The sequence below is a fragment of the Aotus nancymaae genome, unplaced genomic scaffold (assembly GCF_030222135.1).
Source record: "Aotus nancymaae isolate 86718 unplaced genomic scaffold, 86718_ANA_hifiasm-v0.15.2.pri h1tg000011l, whole genome shotgun sequence".
NCBI lineage: Eukaryota > Metazoa > Chordata > Mammalia > Primates > Aotidae > Aotus > Aotus nancymaae.
The window spans coordinates 1510904-1524063 of NW_026988422.1; the positions used below are offsets into that span (position 1 = coordinate 1510904).

Genomic DNA, 13160 nt, shown 5'->3' on the forward strand with positions numbered 1-13160 from the left:
AATTCATATGTTGACATCTGACGCCCCTCAAAGTGATGGTATTAGGAGGCGGGGCCTACGGGAGATGATAGGTCATAAGGGCAGAGTCCTCATGAGTAGAATTAGTGCTCTTATGAAAGAGACTCCAGAGAGCTCCCTTGCCCCTTTTATCATGTAAGAATACAGCAAAATGGTGTCATCTATGAACCAGAAAGTGGTTCCTCACTAGACACCCAATCTGCTGGCATCTTGATCTTGAACTTCCCAGCCTCATGAACACTGAGAACTTGCTGTTCTTTATAAACCACTCAGCCTGCAATATTTTTGCTATAGCAGCCCTAATGACTAAGACATCTGCATTGCTTTTTCATAGCACTCAAATCTGAAATTATAAAATTTATTTTTAACATGTATCACCTGTATCTCCACACGAGAATGTGAGTTCAATAAAATGAGACCTCGACTTTCTAATTCACCACTGCATCACCAATACTCAGAACATTTCCTAGCAATTTGTAGGTGTTCAATGGGTATATCTAATAAATGAACTGTCCTGAGAAATGCAATCAAGAGAGAACTTTCTTTGAGAGGCATGGAAAAGCCAGGAAGGCAATTCCGGTGAACACTAGAGGAGGATTCTGCCTGACTTCCCCTTGCTTTAGGATGGCAAATCTGAGGCTCTTGAGAGACTACAAATCTTGTACAAGTAAGAGGCACAGAGGACCAGCCCAGGAGCTGATTAGAGAGGCTTGTCCACACTACACACAACAGAGACACACATACATACACAGAGACATGCTGTGTTAGCCTATGTGAAAGGGAAGTTGGATTCAAGGCAAGGACCAACAGATTAAATATTTAAACATTCTTCTGTATAGTAAGCCAAAATCTCATGACGACAAATATACAAATAGAATGCTGAGAAGCATCTAGAATAATATGTGTGTGTGTGTGTATATATATATATATAGATATATATATATATCTTATATTATTCTGTTTATATATATCACATTATTCTGTTAGATACATTACAGGTCACATGAGGAATTTGAAACTCTCTGCAGCCCTGCCCAAATGTAGGAAACCATTTAGGGCTGTTCAAAATGCCTAGGATTTGTAATTATTGACACACGATGAATGGCTGCCTTGGGACAGCTGTTCTGTTTTTCAACCATTTTTAACAAGTACATTTGAATGGCCATTACTGTTTTATTCATGTTAGGTTATCACTGTTGCAGTTAACCTCACATTTACTTTGCAGTAACCTTCCTGGAAAATCTTCGACATTTCAGTTGGGTTCAATTTGTCTTTCTGGTCAAACTCCATTAATAATAACTTAAATTTGAATAGTCCTTTTCAGCTTACAAAGAATTCATATTATCATTTGTACCCCTAAACAGCTCTGAGGGATAGGCAGAGATTCTAATTTCTATTTTATAGGTGAGAAAACTGAGGCTTCATGAAGCTAAGGGACTTATCCAAGGTCACAGGCATGGAGAATTGCAGAGCCAAAACTTAAATACAAGTCTTTTGACTTCTTCCACAGTGCTTTTGTTATATGACATGACACCTATCACTAAGCCAGCCTGGTTGGCAGAGATTCAATGTTTACACACATTAGATATGGTTATGTTCAAGAACACTCACACACACACACACACACACACACACCCCAGCTGCCAAATAAATAGAAATCAAAGAAAATATTAAGGACAACTCACAATATTATTGTGTTCCAAATTCTCAGAAAGAGAGGCATGAAAACCCACTATCACCATTTCTTCCCAGCAAAAATTCCAAGCCTCCTTCTTTCTCGCCAGGTGTTTGTATAACATTACCCAAATCTGATGTTCTTTTGAGTGATTTGGGAGAACCATCACACCACTTTGACCACCAAAAATATCCTCAGGGACAGAAGAAAAATTAGCAGGAATAAGTAAAGCAGTAAATTCTAACCAGGGCCCTTACATAAATATTCAAGTTAAAACTGAACAAAGTTTATTTAGATAAAGAGCCAGAGAAATGGCAGATGGCAGACCTAAGGAGGTAGTTTTCAGGAGAGAAAGGCCAAGCCTATGAGAGGAAATAATTGTAGTAAAGCAGGATCCCACTGGGTCTTTGGTATTCAACTGGTATTCTTCCAGGCATTTCATCTCCTTCCAGTTTTCCAGTATTTCATTAGATTGTCCTGGTTTAAAGATTAAAGTATAATCCAACACATCCACTGAATTGATGGAAGGGTGAAGGGCCAAACATGCTAGCTTATTATTAAAGACTTCACCACAAGTCTGGGGTTCATTAATTAAATTCATTCGTGCCCAAAAGTTGAACTGAGTATCAGCTTATACATTACCAGATATTACCACACGTTTCTGGTATGGATTAACACTTTCAGATCTCTAGCAACTGCCTTACAGACATGGAACGTTAGAGCTAGGCAAGACCGAAGAGAACATCGAAGTCTTATTTTAACAAATGAAGAACTTAAAGAAACTTGCTTACATACACATAACTAGACAAGAAATACGTGCTGACCTTTGAGTGAAAAAAGCAAAAAATACAAGTGTGTATAGTATGCTGTAATTTAGGTTTGAAAGGGATGTATATTATATGTGCATATCCATAGACTATCCAAGAAATATAAGGAAAAACTGTTGCTTCAAATATAAGGGATTTTAAATACTGGAGAACAGAAGTAGGAGAAAAACTTACTTTTTGCTAGATATCCTTTGCTACTCAATAACTGTTCACACATCTGGTCACCCCTTATAAGAGTACAAGCTCTTTGATGGTAAGGCCCACTGACCATATTATATTCATCTTAGTAATCCCAAATGGGCCTAGCAAGTGTTTCTTCATTTTTTCAGGGGAAAAATGATTAGTTAGTATATTTAGAAAACTTGCAAAGCATTGAATTTTGTGGTAGGGATTCATATTAAATATTTTCTTAGGTGCTTCTGATCCACCAATCCTTTGGTAGCCTGTTTACACTCTCAGCATCACCCTTAAATAGGATATTGCAAAGGCAACACGTATTTTCTAAGAAAACGATGATCCAGAAATAAGTAAGGTAGAAGCAAAGAAAACAACTCTCATGAGAATGGAAATTGAATTATTTATAGACAAAAAGTTTTTTCAAAATTTTCCTAAAGATACTTAATTCAAAATTGTGAGAAACTTGCCACTTCTCTCTCTCTTTGCAGCATTATGATGACATGCCCCTTAAGATTCAAATTTTCATTAAGTCCCTTAATAAAGTGTGAGCATGTAGTGGGTGTATGCCCAGCGTTAGTTCTACACGGGGGCAGGGGACGGGCAGGCAGAATACTGAACAGACTTAAGTGTGGACCACACTTGCCCCCTAGTGTGCATTTGCCAACACTGCACTTCTCTGGGCTGTCTGGTTTTCCGCCTAGGGCATTTCCAAACAGAGGTCTTTTCAAGCTGGTTTTTATAAACAGATAAGCGCCATTTATATTTATTCAGTTAACTGCCAATTTGCAAAAAGTGCTCTTAAGAGGCTTAGAAGCAGTCTATTCTTATGAATAGTTAAACATCTCCCTCTTATTTATACAGCTAATTTGCTTCATAAACTCCTCTCTTTCACAAAAGGACAAAGACTTTAACGGTCCAATTAATCAATTTCTAAACTAATGAATTCATGGTATTTAAATACAAGAAATAAAGGTGTGTAATCATGATAGTGATTTTTAAAATATTTCATACTGTCACATGAAGAAGTATTTTCTCTTCAATTCAGAAGACTTATGCAGTCTTTTGCTGTTTGCTCTTTACATTTACAATGTTTTGTGACTACATCAAAGTAGCCCTCATCTGGCATATGAAAAATCTCTACTGTGGCATAAAGCCTGTAAATTATTAACTGTTTCCATTTAGAAAAGGATTTTGGCACTTATTAACAAAGCCTAACTTGTCACCAGTTTTGCCTCCTTCTATCAGAATGTCTTCTGTTAGGATTCGGTTTCATGCAAATGTAGACTGCCCAAACTAAGAGCAGCTTAAAGAAAATAGAACTTCACTTCTCTCTTGGGTAAACGAAGTCCAAATTTAAGGATTGGTATGGCATCTTATGTTCCAGGCCTGAGGCTTCTTCTGCCTTGTTTTATCATCCTCTTTGCATTGCATTCACCTCATGGTCCAAGATGTGTGGTCTGTTTCCAGCAACATACCAGCAGTCCAACCAGAAGGAAGAAGGAAGGGGAAGACATGCCCACTGGGTTTTAAGATTCTTCCTGGAAGGGGCACCCATGATAACTACCCCCAGTTGGCCAAAATGGATGAAATGGCCCTGCCTGGCTGAAATGTCTTCATTCTGGGCTGCTCTGTTCCCAGGTGAAGACAGGCAAACAGGAAGAAAGGCAGAATCAATATGCGGGACAACCAGCAGTCTCTCCCACAGTCTATATTCATACCAATTGCCTTTATTTGACAGATTCTACTCTTATTTTTTGTTTCCTATAGAAAGTTCACATTTTCTTTTTCATTTGCTTTCTATCATGAAGTTCTGATGTTAAAGACTGTTTCCTTTTTGTTTTTTCTACCTTCTATCTCTAAATAAACTCAAGTCACTTGGTTTTGCAGAGTTTCACCAAGTTGGTGCATTGGTTCCTCCCACAGGTGATGGCTATGCTGCCCGACCCTCTGCAGCTGCTGGGAGTGCTGCTTACCATTTCCCTGAGCTCCACCAGGCTCATTCAGGCTGGTGCCTACTATGGGATCAAGCCGCTGCCACCTCAAATTCCTCCTCAGATGCCACTGCAAATTCCACAGTACCAGCCCCTGGGTCAGCAAGTACCTCATATGCCTTTGGCCAAAGATGGCCTTGCCATGGGCAAGGAGATGCCCCAGTTGCAGTATGGCAAAGAATATCCACACCTACCCCAATATATGAAGGAAATTCAACCGGCACCAAGAATGGGCAAGGAAGCAGTACCCAAGAAAGGCAAAGGTAACATCATACTCCCAGGCTGTTAGAAAATGGCAGCTTTCCAAACTTCTAAATTATGGGATCAGGGGGTGAGGATATATTTTAGAAACTTTAGCTTTAGAATTTTTTATTGGCATTTTTAAAATGCCTACCGCATTCTAAAGCCTATTCTTGAAAAGTTCAGACCTTAAAGATACAGATAAAATTACCATTTATGTTTTATTTTAACTAGCATCAGATGAAATAAAAGATATTAAATCACAAATAGTCTACTACCCCCTTATTATTTATTTATTCAAACATTCAGCAACTATCTATAGTGAGCACCTACTTGTGCCAGGCTCTGGGCCAGATGCTGGAAGCTAAGGCAGTGAAAAAAAGAAAGGTGACACATCAGCCTTCTGAACTAGGAGAACAATGTTGTAAGGACCTGCCGTGTTAAAAGAAAAGTCACATGAAAGCATTTTGTGAACTAAGTATTAGATAAGTGCACGTGGTTTTAATACTACTCTAATTACATATGTCAATCAATAATCAACAGAAACAAACTAAGAGTATAGACTGCATCTAGGGATGACACCTGAAAATCTCTCCTGTTGCGTTCTAGGCATATTTATTTAGCACCTACAGAATGCTCCTCACTGTGATAGACACTTGACAATAAATTCAGTTGGTTTGTCTGGAGTTCTCAGAAACCTGGCATTTTAAGAAAAAGCTGCATCACAGCAGCAATTACCTTTGAGAAGTGGAGCCAGTCCCACTAGTCCCTATGATGGCAGGAAGCTCCACTTCTGGAGAACTACTGGATTTGGAGCTTAGAGGCCTAGAAGCCTGAATGCCAGAAATGAGAGAGACCTAGTCATTTGACCGTTCTGAGCCTATTTGCTTCATTTGTGAAATAATATTGTTGGGTAAATAAAGTGTGGAGTAAATGCTAAAGCACCATAGGAACCTGAAGTTGCTAAAACTGCTCATTCAATAAATCCTCAGTAAGAACAGAGTAGAGGCACTGTGCTAGACACTGGGATTCCTGATTCATCTCTCCTACTCTCCCCAAATAACTCCTCAATACAGTAACTACACAGTTCACTGGTTAGAAATAGCATGACTGAATAGTACTATAATCATATCTATTCAAAGAAAGAAAGTATTCCTGACTTTCTTCTCTTTAGGAGCTAGGAATCTACTAGAAGATTATCTCCAACATTTCTTTCCTTCCTTTTGTGAATGGCTTGCCTGGCCTTTGGCACTTCTCGTCCTCACTCTGATGGGTACTCATATTTTAAAAGAATATGAGTTCTCTGTTTGCATGTTATTCCCTGACAGTAGCTCAGTGAAAAGTACAATGGTCAGGATTAAGGTGCTACTAATGACCTAAGAATTATGCCAAGAAGATATAGGGACCACACACTTCACTTCTCCATGTCACTCCTTAGTCCCAGCAGCATGGGAGACCCAGAGTTGTGTTTATCTGAAAGGCACAACATACTCATTGTAACAGCATGTGCTTTGTATTTCGGTAACAATTTGAGAAACTGTGACACCTTTCACATCTGTTCTCTAATCTTGTAGTGTGGCTGTATTATTCTTATTCTTGCTGTATAGATAGGCAAGCAGAGATGCTGATGGCTTAAGGGACCCAGTCACAATCTCACACCAAGACCAGAAGATAAGCAGAGTTTCTGGCTCCTAAACCAAGTTCTCGACTTCATCCATATTGTTTATCATTCAAAAATTATTCATCTCTCCTACTTAAAAGCCAGATTTGCATATGAGAAATTATTTGTTAAATTAACGAATAAATATTTGCGGCTTAGGAAATCCTATAGCACATTAAGGAAATTAAGCGAATCTACTGACTCTAAAGGAGAGATGTGGAAAGATGTTATTGAACCATGTACAAAATAACTCTATTCTTTCATTTTATAATCCACATCTTACTGTATTTAAGCATAAGAGGAAATATTTTGGCCATAAATTATTATATTTAAAAACTTTGTCAGGCACAGAAAGAAAAATCCTGCATATTCTCGCTTAAATGTGCAATCTAAAACAATCGAACTCATAGAAACCCAGAGGAGAATGGTGGTTACCAGAGGTCTTGGGGTGGAGTAGAAGGGAGAGAATGGAGAGATGATGGTGAAAGGTTTAAAGCCTCAGTTAGGAGAAATAAGTCGTTTTTTGGATATCTATTGCATAGCATAGTGAGTACAGTCAATAATAATGTATTACACACTTCAAAATCACTAAAAGAGTAAATTTCAAATTTCTGACCAGATAAAAATAAGTATTTGAGGTGACAGATACATTTAGCTTGATTAATTATTTACCTTGTATTCATAAATCATAGGATCACTTTGTACCACATAAATAAAAAACAACTATGATTTGGGTAATCACTCCAATATTGTTTAAAACACACACACACATACACACACACACATACCCAGAATAAATGAGATGAAAATATATATAAATGTCAAATGGTTATCCCTGAGTAGTGGGCTTATAGGCAACTTTGATTTTTCTTTATACATCTTTGAATCTTCCAAATTCACTATAATAAACATACCATAATATCTCTAAGTTTTATACTTGGAAAAATGTTTCTTCTTCATTACTTTTTCGCTTCTTTACTTAACCAATGCTGATACAAGCAGCTGCACATATCAGTTATCAAAAAATACTTCAAATACATTAAAAAAATTGTCAGCTCAATTTTTCTCCCTTTTTGTTTTGTTTGTTCAAGACGGAGTTTTGTTCCTTCGCCCAGGCCGGAGAGAAGCGGCACAATACGAGCTCACTGCAACCTCCGCTCTTGCCCTCCCCCAACTCCAGGCTCAAGGGATTCTCCTGCCTCAGCCTCCCAAGTAGCTGGGATTACAGGCATGCACCACCACACCCAACTAATTTTTGTATTTTTAGTAAAGACAGAGTTTTGCCATGTTGGCCAGGCTGGTCTTGAACTCCTGACCTCAGGTGATCCATCTGCCTTGGCCTCCCAAAGTGTTAGGATTACAGGCATGAGCCACCGTGCCCAGCCTGATTTTCTTTAAGTTCTAGAAGATGAGCATATTATTCCTAGTCTTTCCTCTTGATGAGTATTAGGCAAACGTGTCAGAACTAAATAATAATTATCAGCACTTCATTGATGTGAGGGACAATCTACTAACCAATCTCTCTCTCTCCCCTCTACCCCTTCTCTCTCTTCTCTTTCCCAGTAGAAATACCATTAGCCAGTTTACGAGGGGAACAAGGTCCCCGTGGAGAGCCTGGCCCAAGAGGACCACCTGGGCCCCCTGGTTTGCCAGGTCATGGGATACCTGGAATTAAAGGAAAACCAGGGCCACAGGGATACCCAGGAGTTGGAAAGCCAGGTATGCCTGGAATGCCAGGGAAGCCAGGAGCCATGGGCATGCCTGGGGCAAAAGGAGAAATTGGACAGAAAGGGGAAATTGGGCCTATGGGGATCCCAGGACCACAAGGACCTCCAGGGCCTCATGGACTTCCTGGTATTGGGAAGCCAGGAGGGCCAGGGTTACCAGGGCAACCAGGACCAAAGGGTGACCGAGGACCCAAAGGACTACCAGGACCTCAAGGCCTTCAGGGTCCTAAAGGAGACAAGGGCTTCGGGATGCCAGGTGCACCAGGCATGAAGGGGCCTCCAGGAATGCATGGCCCTCCCGGCCCTGTTGGACTGCCAGGAGTGGGCAAACCAGGAGTGACAGGCTTCCCTGGGCCCCAGGGTCCCCTGGGCAAGCCAGGGATTCCGGGAGAACCTGGGCCACAAGGTCCTATTGGGGTACCAGGGGTTCAAGGACCTCCTGGGATACCTGGAGTTGGAAAGCCAGGCCAGGATGGGATCCCAGGCCAGCCAGGATTTCCAGGTGGCAAAGGGGAGCAAGGACTGCCAGGGCTGCCAGGACCCCCAGGCCTTCCAGGGATTGGGAAACCAGGCTTCCCAGGACCCAAAGGTGACAGGGGCATGGGCGGTGTTCCGGGGGCTCTTGGACCAAGAGGGGAGAAAGGACCAGTAGGTGCCCCAGGAATAGGGGGTCCTCCAGGAGAGCCAGGCCTGCCTGGAATCCCAGGTCCTATGGGCCCTCCAGGTGCTATTGGTTTTCCTGGGCCCAAAGGAGAAGGTGGGGTTGTAGGGCCACAGGGGCCACCAGGTCCTAAGGGTGAGCCAGGCCTTCAAGGCTTCCCAGGAAAGCCCGGTTTCCTCGGTGAAGTAGGGCCTCCTGGCATGAGAGGTTTGCCAGGTCCCATAGGGCCTAAAGGGGAAGCTGGGCACAAAGGTTTGCCAGGACTCCCTGGTGTTCCAGGACTTCTCGGACCTAAGGGAGAGCCAGGAATCCCAGGGGATCAGGGTTTACAGGGCCCCCCAGGTATCCCAGGGATTGCAGGCCCTAGCGGCCCCATTGGACCACCTGGGATTCCAGGTCCCAAAGGGGAGCAAGGCCTCCCAGGGCCTCCCGGCTTCCCTGGTGTAGGAAAACCTGGAGTGGCAGGGCTTCATGGCCCCCCAGGGAAGCCTGGTGCCCTTGGTCCTCAAGGCCAACCTGGCCTTCCAGGACCCCCAGGCCCTCCAGGACCCCCAGGACCCCCAGCTGTGATGCCCCCTACACCACCACCCCAGGGAGAGTATCTGCCAGATATGGGGCTGGGAATTGATGGTGTGAAACCCCCCCATGCCTATGGGGCTAAGAAAAGCAAGAACGGAGGGCCAGTGTACGAGATGCCTGCATTTACCGCCGAGCTAACCGCACCTTTCCCACCGGTGGGGGCCCCAGTGAAGTTTGACAAACTGCTCTATAACGGCAGACAGAACTACAACCCGCAGACGGGCATCTTCACCTGTGAGGTCCCTGGTGTCTACTACTTTGCATACCACATTCACTGCAAGGGGGGCAACGTGTGGGTTGCTCTGTTCAAGAACAACGAGCCCGTGATGTACACATACGATGAGTACAAAAAGGGCTTCCTGGACCAGGCGTCTGGGAGCGCAGTGCTGCTGCTCAGGCCCGGAGACCGAGTGTTCCTCCAGATGCCCTCAGAACAGGCTGCGGGACTGTATGCTGGGCAGTATGTCCACTCCTCCTTTTCAGGATATTTATTGTATCCCATGTAAAAAAAAAAAAAGAAAAAGAAAAAGAAAGATTTTATAGAAGAAAAGAAAATGACGCACTAAAAAATCCAAAAGAAAAAACCTAATTGCTTCAAAACATTTATATAGTTGGAAAGTTATATTTAAGTGAAAATTTGGACCATCATGTACAAATAAAAACTAAGATGCATGTTTAATACTTTGCACAGCAGCCTGTAATTGAGGATGACGGGATAGGTTTATGTATCAAGTACTGACACTTGGTTGTACCCACTGGAATCATATTAGTTATTACATGTTGTATGCTTCCACAATAACCTGCTTATTCAGATCAGTCAAAATATATCAGTACAAAAGATCATAGCTAATGAAAGGCACTCACTCATATTGTTTACTTTAAAATATTTATAAATATGCCTTAAAGAAATGTCAATGATAACAATTACATACCGTATTTACTTGCTTAATTTCCTCTGTATTTGTGTAGATACCTGACATGGAATGTATGGTGGGGAGACGTGTAGTGTTACCGCCCCAGTGGTAGGGAGCTCTGGGGACCCTGGTAATGTTTTAGTCAAAGGGATATCTCTCTCAGGTCAAAGACTGCGTCTTTTAGTAACAGGAGTCCTGGTGAGATTCGTGTGTCTGTTGTCTATGACAGAATGAGTGAACCACTCGACCATCGTGAATTTATTCAGTGCCTTCTCTGTACCCCGCACTGGGTAAGGCACTTTTGTGGAGCATTAGACAGTACCCCACAAGGAGCTAGAGAACCAGGTGGGAGACGTGAGCAGTAATTAACTCACTTTTTCCCCAGAGTTTCTATTTGGTTTTTTATCTGTGACTTATTTTCCTATTTTCTTTTCTTCATGTAATTTTCACTATGGCCCAACTTAATACAAACACACTATGGCCCAACTTAATACAAACACCTGGAAATTACAAGAAAAGAAACCTCTTCCTCCAATAACTTTCTAAATTTGTAGAATATTTATTTTAATAGCAGTTATCAGTTATGCTTATATAGCATTACAAATTATCCTCCTTTGACTACACACACAAACAACTAAAATGTGGTTCTAATCATGGAGATACCAGTAATTTTTAGTAACTGTGAATTTTGAAGACATTTCTCTGTGTAGAAAATGTATTGTATAGAAATTGTATCGTACAATGCAAACTGATGTATAATCTGAGGTTCCAAAGTCATTTTTTTTTTTTTAGATGGAGTCTCACTCTGTCACCCAGGCTGGAGTGCAGTGGCACGATCTTGGCTCACTGCAACCTCGACCTCCTGAGTTCAAGTGATTCTCCTGCCTCAGTCTCCTGAGCAGCTGGGACTATAGTCATACGTCACCATGCCCAGCTAAGTTTTGTATTTTTAGTAGAGATGGTTTTTCACCATGTTGGACACACTGGTCTCAAACTCCTGGCCTCAAGTGATTCACCTGCCTCGGTTTTCCAAAGTGCTGGGATTACAGGTGTGAGCCACCACACCCGGCCAAAGTCAATTTTTAAAATCCAAGCCATACTTTATTGGTAAGGGGGGACTTTTAGAATTACATAGAAAAATTAATATTTGAAAACAATAATTCTGAAATTTTGAGTTTGAAATGGATGTGCCGCTTCCAGTTGTAGGCACTAAATTTAGAAGAAAAGAACTGTTCTTCAGAAGCGGACTGTGGGGGCTACGCAGAATGTCAAAGGGCAACAAGAGCCTGTGTTTTTCATGTCACCCTGTACTCGGCACAAATCAAAGAGCCATACAAACCTGAAAAAGAGAAATGAATATTTTCCCAGGTTTTCACTTGGGCACATACTAACTGCTTTGGGCATTCTAATCTGGTCTCAAAACACAGAAAACCCATTTTGAGCCTGCTATTAGCCTGCTGCTGAGACTATTAGTCACTTGGAGCAATAATGTGGGGTTATGGTGGTGGAATCCTGTATTTTTTTTTTTTTTTGTCAAAAATAAAAGAGCGAGTTAAGGGGATATAGATGGAAAAATACACAAATAAATACGGTATAAAAACACATGGAAATGTGTCTTTGTCAAATCTGAATCATTATTACCATTACAAAAATTCTTCTCTTGGCCAATATCTCTTTTCCCTATATAGTATACAAGCACCATTTCTTCTCAATTTTTGAGAAATTAGTCCATGACCACAGAGTTTCTTACTCACTGCTAACTATAGAACAGTCTTTTCACAACAAAAAGATGTCCTGCACAACCTTTGTTTTCAAAGCAAACAGCATCGACATCACCAAATATCCTTTGGGTTAGTCTTGAGGATACTGGTTTTGGGCTGACGACTATGGGAGCTACATGGATCCATTGGGCTCCTTCTGCTAAACAGCCACAATGAAATGGTTTGAAAGCAAGTCAGATCAGGTGATTTGTAAAACTGTATTTATCTGTACATGTATGGGCTTTCAATTACCATCAAGCAAGAGAGAAATTATCTCTTTAGTTAAAACCAAATTTCACTTTTCAAAATATCTTCCAACTTATTTATTGGTTGTTACTCAATTGCCTGTGTGTGTGTGTGTGTGTGTGCGCGCGTGTGCGTGCATGTGTATGTCTGTATATTATCAGGCATAGGTTTCTAACTTTTAGATAGAAGAGGAGCAACATCTATGCCAAATACTGTGCATTCTACAATGGTGCTAATCTCAGACCTAAATGATACTCCAATTAATTTAAAAAAGAGTTTTAAATAATTATCTATGTTCCTGTATTTCCCTTTTGAGTGCTGCACAACATGTTAACATATTAGTATAAAAGCAGATGAAACAACCACGTGTTCTAATGTCTAGGGATTGTGCTATAATCCCTATTTAGTTCAAAATTAACCAGAACTCTTCCATGTGAAATGGACCAAACTCATATTACTGTTATGTAAATACAGTGTTTTAATGCAGTATGACATCCCACAGGGGAAAAGAATGTCTGTAGTGGGTGACTGTTATCAAATATTTTACAGAATACAATGAACGGTGAACAGACTGGTAACTTGTTTGAGTTTCCATGATAGATTTGAGACTTGTCAATAGCAAATCATTTTTGTATTTAAATTTTTGTACTGATTTGAAAAACATCATTAAATATCTTTAAAAGAG

General features: G+C 41.1%; 1 protein-coding gene across 6 annotated transcripts in view; it reads left to right on the forward strand.

Moving 5' to 3' along the window:
* COL8A1 (collagen type VIII alpha 1 chain) overlaps window positions 1-13160 on the forward strand; it is a 239243-nt gene extending 226083 nt beyond the window's left edge. For 5 of the 6 annotated variants that reach the window (XM_064374543.1, XM_012477065.2, XM_012477057.2 and 2 more), the window contains exons 3-4: window positions 4621-4951; window positions 8152-13160. In XM_064374543.1, the coding sequence (XP_064230613.1) occupies window positions 4624-4951; window positions 8152-10061 (2238 nt within the window). In that variant the 5' untranslated portion in view covers window positions 4621-4623 and the 3' untranslated portion in view covers window positions 10062-13160. The remainder of the gene's footprint in view (window positions 1-4620; window positions 4952-8151) is intronic. The other variant, XM_012477070.2, reaches the window with a different exon arrangement.